The sequence below is a fragment of the Nicotiana tabacum genome, unplaced genomic scaffold (assembly GCF_000715075.1).
Source record: "Nicotiana tabacum cultivar K326 unplaced genomic scaffold, ASM71507v2 Un00212, whole genome shotgun sequence".
NCBI lineage: Eukaryota > Viridiplantae > Streptophyta > Magnoliopsida > Solanales > Solanaceae > Nicotiana > Nicotiana tabacum.
Genome location: NW_027438450.1, coordinates 57989 through 85136, shown reverse-complemented (window position 1 = coordinate 85136; position 27148 = coordinate 57989). Strand labels below are relative to the sequence as shown.

Below are 27148 nucleotides of genomic sequence, written 5' to 3'. Positions count from 1 at the left end.
GTCCTTCCTGGAATAGCATAAAAATGAGCCCGGCCACCGCCTGATCGACCTTAAATCTCCGTAAGCCATAACTGACTCACCAACACGCCTCAAACTGGAACCAATATAGCACATAACCATGCAATCGACTTAATTAATAGCAAACTCCCCAACTTGGCTCAAAGCCATAGATCAAAACGCACTCAATAATTCACAACGCATATACTCTATTGCTGTCGTAATACCATAGTGAGATTAAACTCACTCTTCATAAGCTTGTGCAAACACGAATCATCTAGAATTTTAACTCTTCTGCAATTCTTGCATTCACTCACACAACAGTTAAGCCCACTCTTTAGGAGGCCCAATTTAGATTTCAATGCATATTCTTCACTTGTAAATGAGATCTTCTAATAAACAACATAAGGATCGCACCACTTTAGGACACTCCTCAGGAGATAACCTACCTGCTTCACCTCCAATTAACATTTTTGTATACCTTCCACGGTCATACACATTACACAATCACTTAATCTTTCTGAGTCTAAACTCATACCATAACATGAAATTCACTTCACTCCAAATAGGAGACATGAAAAGATTCTCCACGCGCCCAGAATTCGGGGCTACACATATAATCACAATGAAAATCAAACACTTAATAGTTCATCTATCATCCTGCAGCCCTTCCTCATCACTTCTAAGTCATATAGATATATCTCGCAGTACTAACATACTCCTCACGTAGCTATCCAACCATCATTCCCACTAATAGGGACAATACCAGACATATAAGTTCAAAACACTTGCTCGCACAATTAGCACCTCGGTGCTCAAGCCATAGGCAAAGATCCGTCCTCAAGTCCTTCAGACTGGCCCAACATCAACTCATAGAGGTCACATCTCTCCCTTCGATCAGAGAATCACAAGCCATCAAGGCACATCTAATACTGAGCGCTCGTTCGCGCATACGAACACGTGGAAGGAATTATAAGAGTCACTTTTTCAAGCTGAATCAAAGACGCACGATAAGAATTCAAGAATATAAAGTCTTTCCTAAAGGGCTGCAGCCTCTCGAGGATAAATACAGACGTCTCCATACCGTTCCACAAGACTCTGCTAAACCTGCTCATGACTCGTGAGACCTATGTAACCTAGGCTCTGATACCAACTTGTCACGACCCTAACCCCGAACCCGGTCGTGATGGCGCCTCCCTTGAAGACAAGGCCATCCAGTCTAACCCAATTCATCTTTTAAAGCAGTTAATTAACATAAATATAGATAATAATGCGGAAGTCCAGCCCGACACAGCCCTAACCGGGGTGTCACAAGTCACGAGCATCTATAAGAATGAAATTTCCACTTTACAGTCTAGAAATACACTGAACAAGAATAATGAATAATATATAAAGACAGTGGTGCTGCGAACACTGGCAGTCACCTCGCTAAAACCTCTACAACTCTACCTCCACGCAGCCAATACCCGCTACCGGGTGAATAAATACCTGTAACTGCACGCTAGGTGCAGAGAGTAAAGTGAGTACTCCAACTCAGTGAGTAATAAAGGTAAATAATAACTGAGCAGCAAGAAATCACGTAAAGCAACCAACATGCTATATAGAGACAGTGTAAAACTCCTTGAGAAAAATCAGTGAAATTGTGAATTCTTTAGAAAATACCTTGGCTCAGTTTTAAACCTCTTTTGAAAATGATCTTTTCAACAGTTGTGAAATAAATTTCAAAACAATTAGTGCCACTATGCACAGAAATCCGCCCCTCGGGCACAAATACAACAGTTAAACAAGTAAAAGACAAGTGAGTATGCAAAATGAACATATAAACCTCGCCCCTCAGGCAATCATATAGAATAGTACCTGCCCCTCGGGCACAAATTAGTTCCTGGTTAGCCATTGTTACTTGACCTCACGGTGTTATTCCTAGTCAGTCATTGTTACCTGACCAAATTGCATCATACAGTGTCATTGTTACCACTGTCCTGGTCAGTCATTGTTACCTGACCAAATTGTATCATACAGTGTCATTGTTACCACTGTCTTAAATCACATGGGTACACGCGCTCACTGTGGGTGTGCAGACTCCGGAGGGGCTCCTACAGCCCAAGCGCAATAATAACATAAGGCCTGAAAGCCTTCTCACTTCACTCATAAGGCCTAAAAGCCTCCTCACATCACTCAAGCCACCGCGTGGCATAAATAGTAACTCAGGCCATCGGCCTCATATCACTCAGCATATCCTCACATATGGCCCTCGGCCTCACTCAGTCCGAAAATCATCACAAGCCCCTTGGGCATTTGTAAAACAGTAGTTCTTAGCCCAAAATATCATTTAGAAATATCATTTGAGTTTCAAATCTGTATAAAAGTGGCAGAGTTTGTAAAACAATAATCATCAACAGGACTGAGTTTAAATATAAGTCAAAACAGTGAGGAAATAGTGATAAAAATTCCCGAAGGATTCAAATAATTGGCACGAAGCCCAAATATGGCAAACAACCCAAATCATGATGATAACAAATCAGTTTCAATCAAATATGCAGTAAAATCATCAATACGGGATGGACCAAGTCATAATCCCCAGTAGTAAAGGACCCCGCGCTCTTCATCCAACGCGTGTCTCACCTCAATATAGCACTATGATGTGCAATCCGGGGCTTCAAACCCTCAGGACATCATTTACACTCATTACTCACCTCAAACCGAACAAAGTTCTAGCTCGCTATGCCCTTGCCTCTCAAATTAGCCTCCTCGTGCGACGAATCTGCTCAAAATCACAACGAATATGTTGCATTATGCTAAAGGAACAATACTCAATCGAAAACACTCGAAAAATATCAAAATTAACGAATTTGGCAAAACCCGAGCCCCGGACCCACGTCTCGAAACTCAGAAATTTTTACGTCATCGGGTTCCTTATCTCGCCACGAGTCTATACATACAAAAATCTCTCAAATCGGACCACAAATGGCCCCTCAAATCCCAAATTTAGAATTTCAATTTCAAGCCCTATTTTCTTACAATTTGGCTATATTTTCATGAATTTCAAGGATGATTTCACAATATAATCATGTATTTAGTTCATAGGACTTACTTCCAATCACTTCCCGTCAAAACCCCTTCAATTACCGTCCAAAAGCTCTCAAGGTTGCTCAAAAAAGGTGGAAAAATGGGTTGGGTTCGCGGATGAAATGCTAATTTTTCGGAAGTACTGTTCACGACACTGTTCACGGCACTATTCACGGCTCACTGCTCACCCATGCGGTTACTGTTCACGTGCAGTTACTGTTCACGGTACTATTTCTGCAATTTTTTTCCAAATTTTCCTAAGTCCGAAATCACTCCGAAACACTCCCGAGCCCTCGGGGCTCCTAACCAAACATATGCACTAACTCAACAACATCCTACGAACTTAATCGTGCGATCAATTGCCAAAATAACGTCATATACCATGAATTAAGCTTTAAAATCCAAGAATTCTTTCAAATTTCATAAAACATCAAATTTTCCATTTTGAGTTCGAAACACGTCAAACGACGTCCGTTTTCAACCAAACTTTACAAAAAGTGCTTAAACCATATATAAGACCTGTACCGAACACCGAAACTAAAATACGGGCCCAATTTCATCACTTTCTAATCAAATTTCATTTCCATTTTTCTTAAATATTTTCAGAAAATAATTTTACTCAAAAATTCATTTCTCGGGCCTGGGACCTCGGAATTTGATGATTCTTGTTCCTATGAGTGACAAATAATGATACAAACATAGACCTTCAGTCGAAACTCAATTCGAAGCTCATTTGCTCAGTTCAATACCCATTTCACTCGTTAAACAATTAACTCATGTTTCGTGTCAAAACCCAATCGTGACTTGATGAAATTAGACCAAACTTTCCAGATCAGCCCTATAGTTCATTATCAAAATTCCAGAAGTGTCGAAATCAAATTTCGATCTCTAGAACTAAAAATGGACCTTTGGATCATTACATGCTTATGCTCAAAACGGCAAAATCTTCCAAAAACTCTTCCAAAACTTATCTGAAACTCATGAGACCCCGACTAAACATGCCAACATAACTCATAATATACTTCAAACATGTTCCAATCATCAAAACACCTCAAACAACATCAAATTACCCAAAACTCATCGAATTCAAGCCTAAGTTTCCAAAAACTTCCGAAATACACTTTCGATCAAAAACCCGACCAAATGATGTTCGAATAACCTGAAATTTTGCACACACATCAGAAATGACATAAAGAAGCTAGAAAAACTCTCGGAATTCTATTCTGACCATCGGAACCTATCAACCGGAATTCGCCAAAATACTGACTTCGCCAATTCAAGCCTAATTCTACACCGGATCTCCAAAACCACTTCCGATCACACTCCTATGTCACAAATCACCTCCCGGAGCTATCCGAACCATCGAAATTCACATCCAAGCCCTATAACTCATAAGTCAATGTCCGGTTGACCTTTTCAACTTAAGCCTTCTTAAAAGAGACTAAGTGTCTCATTTCTTATCAAAACCACTCCAAACCAACTCGATCACATATGATACGGATAATAAAGCATAAAGAAGCTGAGAATGGGAAAAACGGAGCGGTAACCTATGAGACAACGGGTCGGGTCGTCACAATTTTGATGAAAGGTTCTCAAATCTACAAGGACTTGTTGATCTTTCTGAAACACTAGTTAAGAAAAAGAAGCACTTGAATTATCCATTTGTGTTCGCCTTGTGAAATTTGCTTTGCTTCTACCAGTTGTCACTACTACAGTTGAAAGAACTTTCTCGGCGATGAAGTTGATCAAGAGTGAATTGCGAAACCGAATGAATGACGAATTCATGAGCGGTTGTTTGGTACATTATGTAGAAAGAAAAATATTTAACACCATTTCTGATTAGACTATTATGAATACATTTCAGAAAATGAAAACTCGTAGAGGACAGTTGTAATAATATATTTTATTAATATATAATTTTTGTTGACTTCTTTATATATTTGATTCTTTACATTTTGAACTCGCTTGATAAAAATTCTGGGTCCGCCATTGCCATAACCTCCCCTTTGTAACATACATGTATAACCTATAACAACAGTTAATGAAAGTATGAAACATAATGGTATCAACTCATTTTCTTTGTTAAATAAATGAACAAGATAACTTGACTTACCATTTCAGAGTATAAGATTTTTAATTCCAAGAGAATCCTTCAATGCTTACGTAAAGCTTAAACGATCCAAAACTGTAGAATAATAAAAAAAATTATTGAACAACAATTCTGAAAGTTTATAGATACTGACAAAGTAAATAATTCTTACAATATAGTAGGTGCAATTTTAACTTGTTATAATGATCATTAAGTAATTTATCTTTTTTTTTAATAATTATCCACAAATACCTATTATTATTGTAACGACCCGACCGGTCGTTATGAGTTCTAGCATGTCGTTCCGCAGTTTGAGGCCATGAGCAGCTTCACTTCAGGTATTATGACTAGTACGCGTGGTCGGAGTTGAATTCCGGGAAGTTTGGAGTTGATTTGGAAGAAAATTCTCATTTCGAAAGCTTTAAGTTGGAAGAATTGACTAAGATTGAATTTTAGAGTAAACGACCTCAGAATCGAGATTTGAAGGTTCCAACAGGTTCGTATGATGATTTCGAACTTGGACATATGCCCGGATTGGTTTTTGGATGATCCGGGAGCATTTCGGCGCCTATTGTGGAAGTTAGCATTTTGGAAAAATTTCATAAATTTGGGTTGAAGTGCATTTCAATGTTATCGATGTCCGTTTGGGATTCCGAGTCTGGAAATAGCTCCTTATGATGATTCTGGTATTAGGAGCGTGTCCGGAAGTTGATTCGGGGGTATGTAGGTCATTTTAGAGTCGTTTGGCGGAAGTTAGAATTTTGATGGTTTTTGAGGAGTTTGACTGGAAGTGGACTTTTTCATATCGGGGTTAGAATCCGATTCTGGAAGTTGGAGTAGGTCCGTAATGTCAACTACGACTTGTGAACAAATTTGAGGTCAATCAGACGTGATTTGCTAGTTTTCGACATCGAATGAAGAAGTTTGAAGTTTTAAAGTTCATTAAGCTTGGATTGAAGTGCAATTCATGATTTTATTGTTGTTTGATGTGATTTGAGGCCTCGAGCAGGCCCACGTTATGTTTTTGAACTGGTTGGTATAATTGGAAGGGGTCCCGAGGGCTTCGAGTGGATTTCGAGTGGTTAACGGGTAGAATTTAGAATTTGAAGAAGAATTGAAGCAGTTGATATCTGGTGTAACCGCACCTGCGAGGTTTTGGCCGTAGGTGCGGAGCTGCAGAAGCAGCCTAGGTGTCGCAAAAGTGAAGCTGGGCAGTCAGGCAAAAGACCGCAGGTGCGGAGTTGTGGCTACATCTGTGCAAGCGCAGAAGCGAAGAAAGGGGCGCAGAAGCGGAAGAAAACCACAGAAGCGGTATTTTGTCCGCACCTACGGAATCGCAAAAGCGGTCAAGTGACCGCAGGTGAGAAGAATCACTAGGCAGTGTGTTTATTTAGAAAACGAGAGTTGGCCCATTTTCTTTCATTTTCTCTTGGTTTGGGCGATTCTTGGAGGGTTTCAAGAGGGGGTTTTCATCATCAATGGCAAGTTTTGGAGCAGTGGGCATCGGTTTGAGGTGATAGAGTTGTGTTGGAGTCGGTTATGGAACTTCGTTGCGAGGTAAGTCCCCTTTCTAACCTTGTAAGAGGGAAATATCCCCATAGGTGAAGTAATTAAATATGTGCTCCTATTTGTGCAGGCTACGTACGTACGAGGTGACGAGAGTCCATGCGTAGCTACTATTATGCTTAAGTCCGGGTAATCAGGACCCAAAAGCATGCTATACTTGCGATATTTGTAACCCTATTGTCTATTTAAAATGCTTAATCATATCGAACTTGGTAAATGAATTTCTAAAAATGGCTAAACATCATTTTCTGGACCGTTGATAAAGAAGTTGCATTTCTTTAGGTAATTGTTTCCCTGATGAATTCTTGATTGACTGTTTGAATGTATTTATCTATGTGTAACCGCATCGCACGTATGATTCGCGAGTGGGGGTAATTCTTTTATTTATATTTGACTATGTCACGAGTATGATTCGATAGCGGGGTAATATATGCATCTATAGTTCGCGCCATTCGACCCCCTAACAGTGCACAGTTTAAATATTATGTTGGATCTGGCCGTACGACCTCAGCATGATTTACGCATGACTTGATTGATTGTTTTGGAATTATTGATAATTGATACAACCTCATCGGCCAGAGATGTAAATTGTTAAAAGATGGAAATAAGTTTGAAGATTTTTATTAACAAAAGAATTGTTTACCTGCTTCATGATTATTGAGTTTTCAATCGCCTTATAAAATCCATGACTTTTCACATTATTGATATTATATTATTAGACCACTAGTAAGTATCGAAGTTGACCTCTTGTTACTACTTCTTCGAGCTTAGACTGGATACTTACTGGGTACGCGTTATCTTTGTACTCATACTACACTTGCTGTGCATTTTTGTTGCACAGACACATGTATGTCTAGTGGCCTCATTGGACGCAGCAACATGGTTGATACGGAGACTTAGGTGAGTTGCATCTCTCGAGACGACCCGCAACCAGCAGAGTCTCTTTCAGAGTATTGTATTTTCTTTTTTGTTCAATTTGTATTCTGGATAGTTATTGTATTTTTATTTCCTAGAAATTACTTATGCACTCGTGACACCGGGTTCTGAGATGTATATGGGATTATTCATTATTGAAAATTTGTTAAAGACATTATTATTTACTCGGTGAAGTTCATTATTTATTGTTTAATGTAAGGAAAAAAATTAATTTTAAAAATACTAAAATGAGAATTTAATTAACTTCTTGGTGTTGGCTTGCCTTACAGTGGTGTCCGGCGCCATCACGACCCTTAATGGATTTTGTGTCGTGACAACATGGTATCAGAGCACTAGGTTTACTTAGGTCTCACGTGTTATGAGCAAGTCTAATAGAGTCTTGCGGATCAGTACGGAGACGTCTGTACTTATCTTCAAGAGGCTACGGGGCTATTAGCAGCACTTCTCTTCTTGATTCCTCATCGTACGATTTGATTCCTTTGAGGCTTATGCCTTTGTTTCTTTCCTACTCAATCTTATGCGACGTGAGGCGCTTATTATAACTCGGGAATTTGAGGAATTGTAATGGTACTATAGACGTGGTGTAGGATGTTTCTCCCTGCGTATTTGATTGGGCTATTGTAGTTGCCTGGCGGAAGGCCGTTCTATCGTTTCAGCTTAGTATCACTATTACCTAAGGTTTTGAGATTTGACATTTGATTGTTATGACGATTCATGCGTCACTATCGTACAATGTTGGTGAAATGGTAGGATGCTTGTCTATGCATCGAAGCAGTGCATAACCCAAAGGTTCAGTATTTTATTCCTGGCGGAGGAAAGGTAATCGGACTATGAATGTTCAGATTTGGGTTGATAGGGCAACAAGACTTGGCATATTCGAGTGTGGTGGAATTTTCATCTGTTGTGTGGTGTCGTCGCCCTTGATTGAATGTGTTATGTTCGCCAGTATTATGGTCTTCTTCTATTCGCTATTGGGGGTCAGAGTATTGTGAACTAGTGCTGGGAAAGTGGCTGTCAGAGATCGCGGTGTGCGGTGGTTCAAGATTGAGTCGGTGTTCCTGGTATTGATGGCCCGAGAAAGATGCTCTACGAAGGGGTTAAAATGGGTAGCGATCTATTAGTTCAAGTGCTACAGAGATGGATTATTGATTTAAGGCAACAACTGGGCAGCAAAGGGTGAGGAAGGGCATGTGGGAAGTGTCATGCAATGGTTAAATCTCCAGAAGGTCAGGTGTAAGAAGCGGAAGTCGAGTAGTTGCTTAAAGAAGAGAGTTTGGCCAAAGTGGGAGAGTGGCAGAGTAGCATATGGGTTCAGTGGCAGGATAACTACACACCTTGAGGAAAATTTTAAATGATTTGGGAATTTTAGTGGACGGTGATTGGGTCTACGGGCTTAATTTGAAATATTGGCTAGTTTACGGCGGGAGGTTGGATGCAACAGAAAGGAGTTGCTTGATATGGAGAAGGATACAACATGACCTTGAGTTGGAGGATATTGTGGCACGTTTAGTTGATGTCCATGAGGAATGAATGGACTTGTACAGCTAGTGAATGAGCATAGGCTCAGGATGGGTTACTGATTTCGTCGTAATTGTGCAGTGCAGCGTCGTTGGGAGATGTCGGCATGTAATTTTCACATGCGGGTTATCTCTTGTGAGCAGGTTAACGGCTGCGTGGTGCTGACAGAGCTTTTACAAAGAATTGTACTGGCTATCCGGTAAGAGGTCGAATATCACGACCCAAACCAATGGGCCGCGACGGGCACCCGGTACCTTACTCAACCGAGTACCAATGTAACATACCTTTCTTATTACATCATCATATACACATGACATACAGGCCTAATAGGTCAACATGATCATTTATAAACTCAAAGCATAGGCCGACAAGGCCGTACAATCTTTCACGTACACGACATATGTCTACAAGCCTCTAAGAGTACATAAATATCATAAAGGCCGGGACAGAGTCCCGCCATACCAAATAATACACGTCTAAATCATACTAACCAAAAACGCAACTACGAAGCAAATGGAGCGCACCAACATCTTCAGCTGAGCTGATAGCCTACTTGGAGGGCTCTCAACCTGTCTATCTGGACCTGCAGGCATGAAACGCAGCATCCCCAAGCAAAAGGGACGTCAGTACGAAAAATGTACCGAGTACGTAAGGCACATAAATAAGTACATAATAGACATGAAAGAAATATGGAGTACATGACTCAATATGTAAGTCTGAATAAATTTGTATATCATGAAATAATTATAGTATCATGCATATACAAGTGAATATCATGTCGTGCATAGGTACATGTTTCATAATATCATTAGCCTCTGAGGGCATCCCATCATTTCATATCGGCCACTGTGGGCAAAATCATCATCATATACTAGCTGATCAGGTGGTGGTGCGTATATAATGCCATAACCTTTCCCATATCCCATATGCATATATATATATATATATATATATATATATATATATATATATATATATATATATATATATATATATATATATATATATATATATATATATACATATATATGCGTATATAACGCCGTTTGAATCATATTTCAGCCACTATGGGCAACATCATCATCATATACCAGCTGATCAGGTGGTGGTGTGTATATAACACCGTAACCTTTTCCCATATCTCATATACATATATTTACATATATACGCGTATATAACACCATTTGAATCATATTTCAGCCACTGTGGGCAACATCATCATCATATACCAGCTGATCGGGTGGTGGTGCATATATAACGCCGTAACCTTTTCCCATATCCCATATACATATATATATATACATATATACGCGTATATAACGTCGTTTGAATTATATTTCAGTCACTGTGGGAAACATCATCATCATATACCAGCTGATCATGTGGTGGTGCGTATATAATGCCTTAACCTTTTCCCATATCCCATATACATATATTTACATATATACGCGTATATAACGTCATCTGATCATGGGTAAATGCACATGTATAAATGAGTGAAATGCATGAAAAATACATAATAATCTCGATATTCCTTCCGAATAAGCTTTTCCAACTGCGTATTATTCTGAGACCCATGAAAAGAAGATAATAAAATATTATGACACATAGAAATTCAAGAACATAGATACCTCTAATACTTTTATGAATAGAGTAATTCATGGAATTTGTACATTTGCACGTTTCGTTCGTATCATATGGATCATGCCAAAAAAAAAAGGATAGCTTTAACATACCTGTTCCTTGAATTATTTGAACGAATCTGCTTCTGCGAAATTTTTGAATGAAATTTATACTTGGATCTGCTTCTAGCGTTTTTGGCTTGGATTTAAATTTTAGGAAGAAAACGTTTCTAATTCTTGAAGAATCATTTGGGTTTGAAAATGGAATTGTCTACTTGAGCTACAATTTGGTTACTGTACTGATAAAATTGAAAGCAACTAGATTTGGTAATTAAGAAATGAAGTTTTGTTTGAATTGATTTATGATTTTCTCACGTTCTTGGCTTTTAGCCAAAACTATATTTATGTTTTGAGGCTTTCTGATCTTCTCACATTCTTGGCTTTTATCCAAGACTATATTGATGTTTTGAGGTCTTTTCAAGCCAAAATATGATTGTGCTAAAACTAGTAGTCTTTTAGACTTTTAACATAAGTTACAACTTTGCTAATAGATCAAATGTGTCTTTGATAGCCACCTCCCCATAATTCAACATGAGTCATTTCTTAAGTAGTGGCCCTTTTGCCATGTTTTCTTGGGGGAGGGTTTTAATCTTATCCACTTATTAGTTAACCGGGTAATGTCTTGTTACCCGGTAATTAATCAATTACCCGCATAATTTAAAAATTACCACAAATTACTTAAAATTCTATTTATTTTTAAAATACTTCATATATACTTTATATATTATACTACCATGGTCATATATCAAGCCCGAGATATGGTTAAGAATCGAGCTTTTGCAGCGGATTATGATAAGAGGTTCAGAATGTTCTATGATATTTTCGGCTTGCAGTGTAGCATTTGGAGGAATGAGAGAAAATGACTTCCGATTCGTAGAGGAATTATCAGAATGAGTGTATCAGTTCAAGATGCGAATGTGTGTGTAAGGAGGACATGAAATGGTTCATAGGTTTGGAGACAATATGGTCTCGTGGAATGGGGTCACTCGGGATGAGTTCAAAGTTAGGTTCATGATGTAAAGAATAAGGCTATTATTATTTATAAGGCAAGTTAAGGATAAATTAGAAGAAGGTATATTGGTTAGCCATGGTTGAATCAGCATAATGATGGCAGTGATCAGTTCCTTCAACGTTATTAAGTTATGCATATGATTTATGGCGATATGTGCGAGGCTTAACAACCGCCGTAATTTAGAAGTATTCAAGTATTATGGTATGTTATGTATAGGGAGATCCCGGAAGGGTTATGGTGGTTTAGACCACTACTTGAGGATTTGCATATTTTGCGGTTATGAGAATTTACTCGCGTATTGCTATGGTTCTCTTGGAATGAGATAAATAAAAGGTTTCTATATGATGAAATGTTTACCATATTAGTGGTTCAGGGGTTATGATGAAGTTCTGGTACTATCACATATTGGCATGTTAGGCTCAGTGAGTAGTATGAAGTTTGAAAGTGAGGATCAAGGTTGCGGTTTGGTGTTGACAAGGATGTTATGAGCTCGGATGAGCAGGAAGGGGATTTGGATGTTTGGAGTAAGCTAGTATTGTTTTCAGCGTCACCTGAGATTGGTGTCTTATGTAAAAGGCTTTGCATACCGATTGTGGATTCTCGATTTGATTCACAGCGTTAGTGTGGCCGGTGGTATGGGTGTGCAGACTTGTTACCCGGTGCGGGAAGTCGTAGAAGCGTGTACCACTGAAAGATTATATAAATGTGACATGTAGTCACTTGATTAATCGAGGATTTAGACCAAGTATGGAGATTGTGGTAATATCACAAACTTGAGGATTTATGCATGGAGGGCGTTTGGTTAATTTGGTTGTGGATCGTGGAAGTTTGTTCCATTTATGATGGTTGTTCTTGGGTGTTGTGGGAAAAATGGGTTATTATGAACCCTTGAGGTTATTAGCCTAGTATGGTGCGATCAGAATCGGCTTGAGGTCTGTGAATGGATATAAATATGAATATGGGCTATATATATCAGTCCAGATGTGTTCATTTCAACATGGCACTCTTCATGGAGGAGTATTCGAACGTTGGATGTTGTTTCTTTATCGGCTATTTCATGTAATATTATATTGTGTTGTATGAGTTGTGAAACATCTTGATAACTTCATATATGTCGAGGTTCCGCGTAGCGATGGTGTTATGTGAGCAGGATGGCTCTTGATATTCAGATCATATATCGCACCTTAGTTGTGCTTGAGTTTTGTAGCGTTTGGCACTGTCTGTCTCTAGGGATTGTATTAAGCACTTAGCGTGCTTGTGGCCAATGTTCGGTATTCTGTAGTAATGAGCAATTTAGCTTGATAAGTATCTCCTTATGCAAATTTTATGTGTGGATCGAGTGGCACGCCTCCACGGGTATGTTGTTTAAGATCGGGTTGTATGCGCGCAACAGTGTGATATTGAGTACAGTTTCCTACATCTATTTTTGTGTGTTTTGTTTTCCATTTTCTGAGGAAGGTTTATAACACCTTTTTGGTTGTGTAATTAGTTGCGTGGGTTGATTAGTCCCTTCTAGAGTTCGTTTTCCTTATGTATCATGTTCGAGTTTGTAGCTTATTGGCACATTGTGACATTATGTGAGGTTTTTTTTGTTATGTTTGGGGTGGCTTGTTGTCTGAGCCGCTTGTACCGGGTGAGGCGAGATTATTGGACCTAGGATAAGTGAAATCGAGTTTATATGAAGCATATTAAGAAGCAACTATCGTTGTATGGTCCAGAATGAGGTAATGGTTCTTGTTAGGAGTATAGACTCAATGATTTGTTGACTCGACAGTTCGTTATGAATTTCTACATGTCTCTTCCGTCATGGCAGTATTACAAGAGTTGGAACAAGACTTATATATGCTATGAGGTGCATTGGGAGCATCAGATTTGCGGAATGTCGGCTATTATGATTAGAGAATGTTATTATGGTCCTGTGAATGATGGGGGTGCATGGTGTGAATTCAGCAAAGGTATGCAGTCATGTTCTGGTACATCGTGTGGTGATTGATACGGTGTTCGTATGTTAGAAGCAGGCCTGGCAGAGAATTCCGTATGTTGGAACTGGGCTCTAAGCTTATTTTCTTGAATAAAAGAGAACATCTTCAGATTTGATCGAATTAATGTGCTCAACTGAGTTGTGGTAGCACGGATAGGTGCACGAGGTGTTAAACAGTTCTTTCGGACAACTCCAGAGCAGTTCATATCACGTTCGAGGATGAACGTATGTTTAAGTGGGAGAGAATGTATTGACCCGCCAAGTCGTTTTGAGTTCTACTGCGTCGTTCAGCAGTTTGAGGCCATGAGCAGCTTAACTTAAGGTGTTATGACTTTTACGCGTGGTCGGAATTGAATTCCGAGAAGTTTAGAGTTGATTTGGAAGGAAAATTCTTATTTCGAAAGCTTTAAGTTGGAAGAACTGACTAAGATTGGATTTTAGAGTAAACGGCCTCAGAATCGGGATTTGAATATTCCAACAGATTCGTACGTTGATTTCGGACTTAGACGTATGCCGGAATCAGGTTTTGGATAACCCGAGAGCGTTTCAGCGCCTATTGTGGAAGTTAGCTTTTTGGAAGAATTTTATAAATTTGGGTTGAAGTGCATTTTAGTGTTATCAATGTCTGTTTAGGATTCTGAGTCTAGGAATAGCTCTGTATGATGATTCTGGTAGTGGAAGCGCGTCTGGAAGTTGACTCGGGGGTCCGTAGGTCATTTTGGAGTCGTTTGGCGGAAGTTAGAAGTTTGAAGGCTATTGAGAAGTTTGACCGGAAGTGGACTTTTGATATCGGGGTCGGAATCCGATTTTGGAAGTTGTAGTAGGTCCGTAATGTCAAATATGACTTGTGTGCAAAATTTGAGGCCAATCGGACGTGATTTGATAGGTTTCGGCATCGAATAAAAAAGTTTGAAGTTCTAAAGTTCATTAAGCTTGAATTGGAGTACAAATCATGGTTTTAGCATTGTTTGATTTGATTTGAGGCCTCGAGCAGGTCTGCGTTATATTTTAGAACTGGTTGGTATAATTGGATGGGGTCCCGGGGGCCTCGGGTGGATTCCGGGTGGTTAATGGATTGAATTTAGAATTTGAAGAAGAATTGAAGCAGTTGATATCTGGTGTAACCGCACCTGTTAGGTTTTGGCTGCCGGAGCGGAGTCGCAGAAGCGAAGCTGGGCAGTTAGACGAAGGACTGCAGGTGCGGAATTGTGGCCGCATATGCTCAAGCGCAGAAGCGAAGAAAGGGGCGCAGAAGCGGAAGAGAACCACAGAAGCGGTATTTTGTCTGCACCTGCGGAACTGCAGAAGTGGACAAGTGACCGCATGTGCAAAGAATCGCTAGGCAGTGTGTTTATTTAAAAAACAGGAGTTGACCCATTTTCTTTCATTTTTTCTTGGTTTGGGAGATTCTTGGAGGGTTTCAAAAGGGGGTTTTTTATCATCAATGGCAAATTTTGGAGTATTGGGCAACGATTTGAGGTGATAGAGTGGCGTTGGAGTCAGTTATGGAACTTCGGAGAGAGGTAAGTCTCCTTTCTAACCTTGTAAGAGGGAATTATCCTCATAGGTGAAGTTTAAATATGTGCTCCTATTTGTAGGGGCTATGTACACACAAGGTGACGAGAGTCCGTGCGTAGCTTTATTATGCTTAAGTCCGGGTAGTCTAGGACCCAAAAGCATGCTATACTTGCGATATCTGTAACCCTATTGTCGATTTAAAATGCTTAATCATATCGAACTTGGTAAATGAATTTCTAAAAAGGGCTAAACATCATTTTCTGGACTGTTGAAAGAGAAGTTGTCATTTCTTTGGGTAATTGTTTCCCTGATGAATTCTTGATTGACTGTTTGAATGTATTTATCTATGTGTAACCGCGTCGCACGTATGATTCGCGAGCGAGGTAATTATTTTATTTATATTTGACCGCATCACATGTATGATTTGCGATCGGGGTAATAGATGCATCTATGGTTCGCGTCATTCGACCCTCTAGCAACGCACAATTTTAATATTATATTGGATCGGGTCGTACGACCTCGACATGATTTGTGCATGACTTATTTGATTGTTTTGGAATTATTGATAATTGATATGGCCTCATCGGCCGGAGATGTAAATTGCTAAAAGATGGAAATAAGTTTGAAGATTTCTATTAACAAAAGAATTGTTTACCTGCTTCATGATTATTGAGTTTTCAGACGCCTTTTAAAATTCATGACTTTTCACATTATTGGTATTATATTATCGGACCACTAGTAAGTGTCGAAGTCGACCTCTCGTCACTACTTCTTCGAGGTTAGACTGAATACTTATTGGGTACGCGTTATTTTTGTACTCATACTACGCTTGCTGTGCATTTTTGTTGCACAGACGCATGCACGTCTAGTGGCCTCGTTGGGTGCAGCGGCATGGTTGATACGGAAACTTAAGTGAGCTGCATCTCTCGAGACGATCTGCAACCAACAGAGTCTCTTTCAAAGTATTGTATTTTCTTTTCTATGCAATTTGTATTTCGGACGGTTATTGTATTTCATTTTATTTCCTAGAAATTGTTCATGCACTTGTGACATCGGGTTCTGGGATGTATATGGGATTATTCAGTATTAAAAATTTGTTAAAGATATCATTATTTACTCGGTGAAGTTCATTATTTATTGTTTAATGTAAGAAATAGAAATAATTTCAAAAATACTAAAATGAGAATTTAATTAACTTTTTGGTATTGGCTTATCTTATCGTGGTATCAGACGTCATCACGACTCTTACTGGATTTTGGATCGTGACAATTATATTTTAAGTACCTTGATAACATAAACAGATTTATATTGTACTCTAATAGAAGTTATAGTCATTTGCAAGCCATATCTTGCGACCGGCGGAAAAACCAATCAACCATCAATATAAGTGCGACAGAGAACGAATATAAAAATATTAGTACTACGTACAATCATACCAGCTAACAATAAAAAATCCAAACGACTTTCGAAAAACAATTAAAGCTGCATCAAATCTTATCTTACTTATACTATTCTTTATCTTTACATCCACGAATTGCATCACTGAAAAATTCAGAGAGATTTTGGCATTACAGAAATGGCGGAAAACAGCAAAAAACTGCATATTGCAGTATTTCCATGGCTAGCTTTTGGCCATATGATTCCATACTTAGAATTATCAAAACTCATTGCTCAAAAAGGCCACAAAGTTTCCTTCATTTCAACCCCAAGAAACATTGATCGTCTCCCTAAACTTCCTCCAAATCTCGTCCCGTTCTTAAATTTCTTCAAATTTCCTGTGCCCAAAATAGAAAAACTACCAAAAAATGCAGAAGCCACCATTGATGTTCCTTATGAACAAGTCAAGTACCTCAAACTTGCGCAAGACGGACTTCAAGAATCCATGGCGAAGTTTCTAGAAGATTCAGCTCCTGATTTTATACTCTTCGATTTTACTTCTTACTGGGTTCCTTCCGTCGCTAAAAAATTTGATATTCCGACGGCTTATTTCAGCATATTTATCGCTGCGTTTCTGGGTTTTGTCGGACCCGTACCGGGTTTAAACAACGACTATGAAATTCGGACGACGCCGGAGGAATACACCGTTCCTCCGGCGTGGGTCCCAATTGAGACTACAGTTTGTTGGAAATTGTTTGAAGTTTTAAGGATCTTTGACGCTTCCATGGAAGGAGATGAAGAGAATGTTCCTGATATCTTTCGTATGTATAAAACCCTAGAAGATTGTGATATTTTGTTTGTGAGGAGTTGTTCAGAATTTGAACCGGAATGGTTGAAAGTTTTGGAAGATATTCACCGGAAACCGGTTTTTCCGGTAGGGCAACTTCCTACGACGTCGTATGAAGATGATAGTTCGACGATCGATGCATGGAAAAGTATAAAACTGTGGCTTGATATGCAAGAAAAAGGAAAAGTTGTTTACGTAGCGTTTGGTAGCGAGGCAAAACCGAGTCAAAATGAACTCACTGAGATTTCGCTCGGTTTAGAGAAATCTGGATTACCGTTCTTTTGGGTATTAAGAACTAAACGAGGAGAATCTGACGACGAACTGATTCGATTGCCTGAAGGATTTGAAGAAAGGACAAAGGGAAGGGGAATTGTCTGCACGAGTTGGGCACCACAGCTCAAGATACTGAGCGATGACTCAGTGGGTGGATTTTTGACTCATTCGGGATGGAGTTCAGTGGTTGAGGCTATACAATTTGAGAAGCCATTGGTTTTGTTAACATTCTTGGCTGATCAAGGGATAAATGCTAGGCTCTTAGAGGAGAAGAAGATGGCGTATTCGGTGCCCAGAGATGACAGAGATGGGTCGTTCACTCGTGACTCAGTAGCTGAGTCACTGAGTTTGGTACTCGTTGAGGAAAAGGGTAAGATTTACAGGGAGAAGGTTAAAGAGGCGAAAACTCTTTTTTGTGACAAAGGAAGACAAGATAGCTATGTGGAGAATTTTTTAAGTTATTTCCAAAATTATAGAAAAGCCTAAAATATGAAGGGGGAAGAAAGACTTAAATTAGTTTCTTTATATTTTATTTATGCTATGAATGATAAAATAAAACAAATGTACTTAGTTTCTTTATATTTTATATTTATGCTATCAATGTTAAAACAAATCAAATGTACTGAGAAAGTTCGAAGGCTGTTTGATTTAACGTCATCTTGTGGAGATTGCAATTAATAAATTATTACGTGGTTAATAATACTATAAAAATTATATTATATAAAATTATTATGGAGTGAATAATAGTACATGGATTGTTATATCAAAATCTTTAATTTAAGTGTATTTCTTGTTTTTGGATGCTTTTATCTTATGTATATATTGCTAATACATTTATTATTACTCGCAGGAGCGGATCCAACCTATTATATGTGGGTTCTCATGAATCCAGTAATTTTTGTATATATTTTGTATATCTGTTAAAAAATTCAACCCAATTATTTATATTATATTTATTTAAGGTCGCTATAAGAACTAATAAATTTTAAATCCTGAATCTGTCTCTGATTACTCGCATTTCATGTCGCGAGAGACTCCATCAGCGTAGCTAGACGCCACCATTACGCATACCTACAAGAGGCATACAGATTAGTACTATATTATATATGTTTTGGCAAAATGGGCATCTCACAGGCAGGGGCGGATCTAGAGTATAATATATGGGTTCCCGTGAACCCAATAACTTTTGCATAGACTTTGTATTTTTGTTAAAAAAATTATTAAATATTTATAAATAGGGATTTTTTTCTTCCTATACCATATATGAAAACTTTAATACCAAATATGAGCATAGTATCTAAATTACCCGCCTAGTCCACATTTTTCCTACAATTTCTGTACCATTCGTTTATTAGGAATTAATAGGACAGAATCTTCCCTTAATAACGCGCGAAAAATCAGGAAATAATCATGGGATTGATTGATTCTACATTAAATTCAAGTTTTGAAATGGAAAGGAGATTTCGCATCTGCGTAATTTACTCTTAAACTACAATTCAATTTTTTATTTAAAAAAGTACGAACAGCTTCAACAAACTACGAACAGTTTCAACAAACTGAATTCAAATTGTAGAATTCAAATTTTCGAGATTCAACAACTCAACATTGCTATATTCTGTTCTTCGTCATTTTCAGAAATCAAATTGGCGATCATATATCTGTTCTTCGTCTTTTTTTCTCTCAATCTAGAAATCCAAAAAACGAAAAAATTTAGAATAATACATCAGCAACAACATGCAATCATGTCCAAAATCGCAATCATGCTACAATTGAATGAGAATTGGGATAACTGTGGCAGATTTAGAGATTTTGAAGTTGATGCCATTGTGGTAGATGAGAATGCAAGCTACAGTATTCTGATTTCTACAATTGCAGAACAACTATCGATTGATACTTCAGAAAAAATTGTAGAAATCAAATACATGGTGAACGACAATTGTCCCCCAATGGAGATTAGGAATGATATGGGGGTTCATGTGTATATGGAGACAAAAAAGGAGAATAAAAACTTAGGTTCATATCCGTTATGTATAAATGTACGAGATTTCAATATGGAATTGGCAATCACCAACGATAACACAAGTGCAGGTTTTACTATATCTACAAATTATCTACAAAGATTCTACAAAATTATAATGACACTATTTATCTTTATTTTGATGCAGGTTCGTCTGGATCCCTAAAGTTACTTGAGATGTCATCCTCTCCAGTTATAGAGGAATATCAAAGTGAAATAATAACAGAATCTACGCAAACTGCTATTGAAGAAGGACAAGTGTATCAGGACAAGCAAACTGTAGTTGCTGCAATGAAGCACTTTTCTGTGATGCACAAGTTCCAGTTCAGAGTTAAAAGATCTAGTCATAGACGGTATGGAGATATTTGTGGAGAAAAGATCATTAAAAGCAGTGTTTTACTCAAGATATGTGTTTTTTAAACATTGTAGATAAATTGTAGTTACATTGTAGTTAAATTGTAGTTTATGTCACTTTATGTTAAAACAGTCCTTTTGTTGCATCTACATTTATAATCTGTATTAAATATTGTATTTTTTTTGTAGCTACTGGCTTGTATGCGTTGGTGAAAACTGTAAATGGCACTTCAAGGCAACGTCAATTAATGATTCTGCAATGTTCAAGATAAGGAGTTTCAACCGACAACACACATGCTCCTTAATGGACGAAACATTCATACAACGCAAACGTACTGCAGCTGTAGTTGGTAGTATGTTCATTCCAAAGTATTGTGATCCTAAGACTGTGTACACAAAAGGATATATAAACTGACATGTTATCCGAACACAGAGTGAATCTAAGCTACATGCAAGCATGGAGAGCAAAGGAAAAGGCTTTACAGTTTTTGAGAGGGAATATGGCTGACTCCTACAGCAAATTACCCAAATATTTTTATATTCTTGAGGAGACCTATCCTGGTTCGGTTGTTAAATTGAAGAAGACAGCAGATGAATGCTTCTTATACGCATTTGTTGCTCTTTGTACATCAATAAGTGGTTGGCAACATTGTAGGCCAGTAGTCGTAGTTGATGGGACACTCTTAAAGTCAGCCTATAGGGGGATTATGCTGACACCAAGCACCATGGATGCAGTAGGTAAAAAGTTTGTAGTTATTTTGTAGGCAGTCTATAAAATGTAGATACATTGTAGTAATTTTGTAGTTATTTTGTAGCTATTACATGAAATGTAGATAAATTGTCTATATTATGAAGATATATTGTAGGTGCTATGTATTTATATTTTTATATACATTTTCAAAGCTGCCAATTAATATTTTATGAATTAATAATGTAGGTACAATATTTCCCTTGGCATATGCTGTGGTTGATTCTGAAAACGACGCATCTTGGAAGTGGTTCTTTGAGCAATTCAAGCAGGCATATGGTGAAAGACCTTCAATGTGTGTTGTTTCAGATAGGAATGAGAGTATACTGAAGGCAACATCAATTGTCTATCCGGACATGCCATATTACTCTTGCATGTGGCATATTTGGACAAATATAAGGTCAAAATTCAAGAAGGGTCATCTACAATTACATGAATTGTACTTTGCTACAACACGGTCATACACTCTGGATGAATTTAATGAAAGGATGTCGAAGATTGAAGAGGAAGACCCGCATGTGAAATCTTACCTATATGATATTGGCTATCACAGATGGTCAAGAGTACATGCAACAGTGAATAGAACGTGGACAATGACATCAAATATTGCAGAGTCGTTGAACGTTGTAACAAAAGATGCAAGAGAGCTGCCGACATTTGACCTTTTAGAGTATATGCGGACACTGCTAGAACGTTGGACCAACGAGAAGTTATTGAAGGCGAATGGTACTTTCACATTTCTTGGGTCCGAATTCAACAAAGAATTAGAGAACAACAGAACATTATCTCAGAAGCTTAGGGTAAGATCTGTTTATTTGGTGCAGAAAAAAGAAATTACTTAATATGCAGTGTTTCCAGATTGTAGATAAATTGTAGTTAAATTGTAGATAATTGTAGGTTGTAGAAAAGGTGTAGAATATTTGTAGATAAGTTGTAGATAATCTATTTTTATGATTGAGATAATATTTTTTCTATTTGTTCTGCAATTGTAGTTGAGGGCTTCAACAGATCATATACATACTGTGTTAGATGGTATGAAGCGGTACATTGTGTGTCTAGAAAACAAGAAATGTAGTTGTGGCCAATTTCAACTTGAAGAACTTCCATGTGTGCATGCTTTGGCAGCATTAAGGCACAAGAATGAAACATATGAAAACTATTGCTCTCCGTATTACACAAGGGAGAGCCTTCTACGTACGTATGAAATACCGGTAAATCCTCTTCCTGATGAAAGCAAATGGAATGTGCCACAACGTATTTTGGATGAGGTAGTAAATCCACCGACGGGAGATAAAAGGCAGCCAGAGAGACCTCAAAAGGAAAGATATAAAACATATGATGAAATAAAGTCAAAGAAGTACAAGGTGTCATGTGGAAATTGTAGAGGTGAAGGGTATAACAAAAGATCTTGCAAGAATACGCCCTAGAAGAAATGAATATCATGTAGTTAGAATAGTTATTCAAACTAACTGTTAGTGAATTAAAGTTAGCAGATTTTTTGTGTAATCGTTTAAGTTTTTAAAGATCATTATGAAGTAGACTACAATTTGTTTATGTGTGTTTAATATGCTTTTATATACTGTGTCAGGTATCTAAATTTATCTTTGATATAGTGTAATTAAATTTTAATATTTATTATCTACAATACAACTGATATTAAAAAAATAACTTTAATGTAAAGTGTTTCCAGATTGTAGGTAAAATATAGGTTAAATGTAGTTAAATTGTAGTCTTGATAATAATTTGTAGATAAATTGTAGATAATATATTTCTATGATTGGAGTATTTATTTCTTCTGTTTGTTGTGTAATTTAACTTCAACTAACAGTTATATACAGATATTACCTAGAACTTGAAGGTATTTCATAAAAATTATGAACATATACAACTACAAAATTATATACAATAACTACATTGAGTGTTTCCAAAATGTGAATATTGTGAAGATTATTTGTAGGCAAATTGTATTCTAACATCAAAATACTCATGTTTAATATAATGAAGATACAGTGCTGTAAACAACTAATTTATATTCAAGTGAACAACTAATAATGAAAGATAAAATAACAAAACAAAAAGGTATGCTGCAATAAAAAATAAAAAATTTGTTCATAAAGTAGTGTATTCTCCTTCAACTACAAATTGGCATCAACTAAACTAGGAAAACAGGACACTATTTGTTCTTTCTCTGGACTCTAGTCTTCTCATTTAAAGCAGGAGCACCATTCCTCCTTGCTAGCCTGCCTGTAACCTCACTTTCACTGATTGACCCATCTTCTTGCTTCTTTGTAACATAGTCCCACAGGAGAGCTCCATAGCGTCTACGGTATTGGTCGATATCTGAAAGGTCTTCTGAAGGGATTGACAAATCTCCAAGGCTAACATACTCCGCAAAAATAGCCACAAATACACCACAATCGCTGCATAAGACAAAAATTTAATTATTTAACAAATGATTATAAAAAAAATAATTAAACATCTAGAAAGAGAGAATAGTTTTTTTACAGTGATCCTTCCTTTTGCTGTGGAATCTCCGCAACCATCCACTGTATGTTGAGATGGTCTGTAACTGGTTTCTCAATGTATGCCTTTGTGGTCTTGAGTCAATGTCTTTACGCTTCCCGTAGAAACCAGTGCAAGACAAATACAGAGGGATAATGATTGAAAACTTATCAACACATGATTCAACAACATTATGATGGTGTGAAGACACCATGGAATCATACACATAAAGTTGTCTGTACGCTATGTCGAAAACGACCAACAACAAATGGAAATTCTCTACAATATTCACAGGCATGAAGACATAGTCAACTTCATCCCAGGCAACATTAGCAAGAAGTCTATACCCAAGAATATATTCTGCAACAGCATCATCAGGTTTAACAACCGAATACTTTTTTTCTGGCGGAGAACTTATGAACTTCTCATAGATTTGTTCAATCTTTGACTTGAACAAGCAATCGGTTGTTGTAAACCTAGTGTTGTTGTTGTTGGGGCCATATTTGCCTCTTTTTTCCAGGTAATACATAATAACATCAACGTGCTGTAAAATAAAATAGAATCTACTATAAGCTACAGTGTAACTACAATTATCAACAAAGCAGCTACACTTTAAACTATAAAGCCAGAATTCAAATAATCTAACAAATAGCTACACTTTAGCTGCTATACACAACAACACATGGAACAAAACAACTACCATAAGGTCTCAATAATATCTACATTCAAACTACAGTTAATATTATAAGTCTTCAACTTGCTCTACAATTTAACTACAAATTAACTACAATCATGAAATACAGATATACCAATTCTGTCCAAATTACCAAATATACAATTTTTACATACAATTCATCATCAAATATGATACATAAGGTCCAACCTAAATACAATCACACTATAAATAATAAGAGAAGCATTTATAAGAAATGTCTACATTATATCTACAATTTATAATAAAAGGCATGGTCACATATATTTCATATCTACAATATAACTACAATTATACTACAAAACAGAAGACAAAATATATCTTGTGAATTTATTCTTTGATACTTACCGAGTCATTGAGGACTTGTTCGGAGTGAGCAAGGGAATAAAACTAGTCCTTTTTATCCACCTTTTCAACTCCAAGGTCTAACCAAGGCTTGATTTGGTTATCCTTTATGAAAAGGGAGCCTTCCTCCTGTAACAACAAATAAATGTCCAATCAAAAAAAAATCACAGAATGAATTACATATTTAAACTTTAAAATGCTGAAATGAAAGTGTCAAATTAAGCATTCATACCTCTTAGATACTTTGTCATTACGGTGGTATAATCACTTGTTGAACTTATCTAACACATCAGAATCTACATTTTCACCTATACGAGTTGTGAAGGGGTGCTTGAGGTAGAAATATTTAGGTCCAATAGAGCTGCTGCCTCCAGAACTATATAGAGGTATGAAAGGTGATCGTGCATATTTACCCGGTTGCCTGGTTCTTCCCAGATGAATAGGGGTTGCTTCATCTGGTATGGGCTCACCATACTTAACCAATTGTGTTAAGTTGTCTGGCAACTCAAAGTCATCCAATGTCACACCCTTCTTATCAATGCCCGATCCTTCAGAAACAATTTCATCCACATGCTGTGCATCTTCACCTTCATTTAGCTGTTTCTTAATGACTTGTTCTGTCTGAGCTGCTACAGTCACTCTGTGAATTGGGGACTGTGCATTGATATCTTCAATATCTGTTACATAAAACATAACTTACTTAACAGGAATGTAAAATTGTATAAACAATAATTATTTATTCTGAATGACAGTATGATATTATACCTGCTTGTTCTACCTCAGCCGCTTCTTGAAATTCTAAATATAAGTCAACATGTGCTGGAACATGTTCTGGACAAACTGCAGCTTTAATTTATAATTAAAAAAGGTAAATAATACTAGATAATGCTGCCTTGAAAGTTGTAGATATATGTAGGAAGTTGTAGATAAAATGTGAATAATAAAACTATGCTCTATAAAGTTTTATACTAAGTGTATATATTTGTAGGTATTTTGTAGATACCTGTGTTGCTTGTGCTTGCATGCACTTGATCACCAATATTGAACTGAAATTGCTGGTTGTTCACTCCTTGTGGTTGGTCATTATTTTTGGTTGAACTACTAGCAACCTAAAGATTTTATGTTAGTTTGAGTATATTGTTTCATATGTCATAATTTGTTTTGGTATATAAATATATGTCAACTCTTACCTTTGCCTCATCCACATCATATCTCCTGTTTATCAAATTCAAAACACTCTTCACAGAATCATCTATAAACACTCGAAGGTCATGGAGTTCCTCAAATACAGCCTTCCTAAAATCCTCTAACTTCCCATCAACCTAAAAGTTAAAAATATAGTTAGTTGGTAATTTTATTCAAATAAATTACAAATCAGTTTAATTATGTACGAGGCAGTATTGTTTTCACAATTGTCTACAAATTGCTACAGCTATACTACAATTCAACTACAATGTGTGCAATCCCAACAGGGCTGACTATAGAATTATACTATAATTTAACTACAATGTATACTACATAAATTGTTATGAAATGTAGATATATTGTAGCAAATATGTAAATATATTGTAGTTAATAATATTACCTGCTCAATTCCCTTTTCTAGCTTCTTGAGCTTCTTAGCCACAGATTCCTTGTCCTCTTGACAATCTGTATGTTTGGGTTCCAATGTTGGAGAATCAACATTTGGAACCTCTGATGATTGTGCACCTTGTTCATCTTCATACTCAATCTTGTTTGGCAGAGTAAGCACTCCAATCTCTTCTCCGGATTCAGTCATGATTGTCACACCTCCTTTTTTCGCCCCCGTGAGGGGTGAAAGAGTTTTTCCAATTAAAGGACAATCGAAACGGGATTTGTTTATTTATTTCAGAGTCACCACTTGGGAGATTTAGGGTGTCCCAAGTCACCAATTTAATCCCGTATCGAGGAAAAGAATGACTCTGTATTACAGTCCGCGAACCAGAAATCCGGATAAGGAATTTTGTTAACCCAGGAGAAGGTGTTAGGCATTCCCGAGTTCCGTGGTTCTAGCACGGTCGCTCAACTGTCACATTCAGCTTGTTTATCTGATTTTATACAATTATGAGCTCATGTGCAAATTTTAACTCTTTACCGCTTTCATTATATTTTTAAGGAATGTGAACATCATTTAAAAACATGTCTTTGGATTGCGTCACATGAAATGCACCCGCACCGGAATATATTTTATTTAATGTTTTGGGATTTGGATTTGGGTTGCATGAAATGCACACCCGAGTTTAAGAAGCTAAGATTAATTAAATCGCGCCTAAAGAGTCTAACGCGTTATTATCTTTGGGGAAGGCAGTGAAATTTACTAAACAGTCCATCCCAAATTCTAAGTATTTATTATGACCAATTATTTAGGGCCCCGCAATTTGCATTTTTATTTGGCGAGGCTCGTCTCGTTTTATTTAAAAGGTTGTCCTATAGCGACTATGTTTTCTATTGAGTTTGTCTCTAATAATGAAAGAAGAAGAACGGTCCAACTTTATTTACATGCTTACAAGTTAGTTATAGTCGGGTTCCGAATATGATTTGCCGAATTCGAAACATGACCGCGTGCCTGGGCAGTCGTTTAGATATC

The 27148-nt window shown here is 37.3% G+C and overlaps 2 protein-coding genes across 2 annotated transcripts; both read left to right on the top strand.

The window, feature by feature from the left end:
• Window positions 1-16780: 16780 nt before the first annotated feature.
• Window positions 16781-18553, top strand: LOC142179046 (UDP-glycosyltransferase 91A1-like). Its single transcript, XM_075248852.1, has one exon. The coding sequence runs from the start codon at window positions 16942-16944 to the stop codon at window positions 18346-18348; it is 1407 nt and encodes a 468-aa protein (XP_075104953.1). The 5' UTR covers window positions 16781-16941; the 3' UTR covers window positions 18349-18553.
• A 2096-nt stretch (window positions 18554-20649) lies between these two features.
• On the top strand, window positions 20650-22408 carry LOC142179044 (uncharacterized). Its single transcript, XM_075248850.1, has 3 exons — window positions 20650-20971; window positions 21171-21781; window positions 21974-22408. Exons 1-3 carry the CDS (start codon window positions 20650-20652, stop codon window positions 22406-22408), a joined length of 1368 nt encoding a protein of 455 aa, XP_075104951.1.
• Window positions 22409-27148: the final 4740 nt, after the last annotated feature.

What these genes read in the sequence shown, in the direction of transcription:
- LOC142179046 (XM_075248852.1), top strand. Translation starts at nt 16,942, where the DNA reads ATGGCGGAAAACAGCAAAAAACTGCATATTGCAGTATTTCCATGGCTA.
- LOC142179044 (XM_075248850.1), top strand. Translation starts at nt 20,650, where the DNA reads ATGTTATCCGAACACAGAGTGAATCTAAGCTACATGCAAGCATGGAGA. An exon ending in AAGCACCATGGATGCAGTAG is followed by an intron (nt 20,972 to 21,170) that starts GTAAAAAGTTTG and finishes TTAATAATGTAG; the next exon opens with GTACAATATTTCCCTTGGCA. An exon ending in CATTATCTCAGAAGCTTAGG is followed by an intron (nt 21,782 to 21,973) that starts GTAAGATCTGTT and finishes CTGCAATTGTAG; the next exon opens with TTGAGGGCTTCAACAGATCA.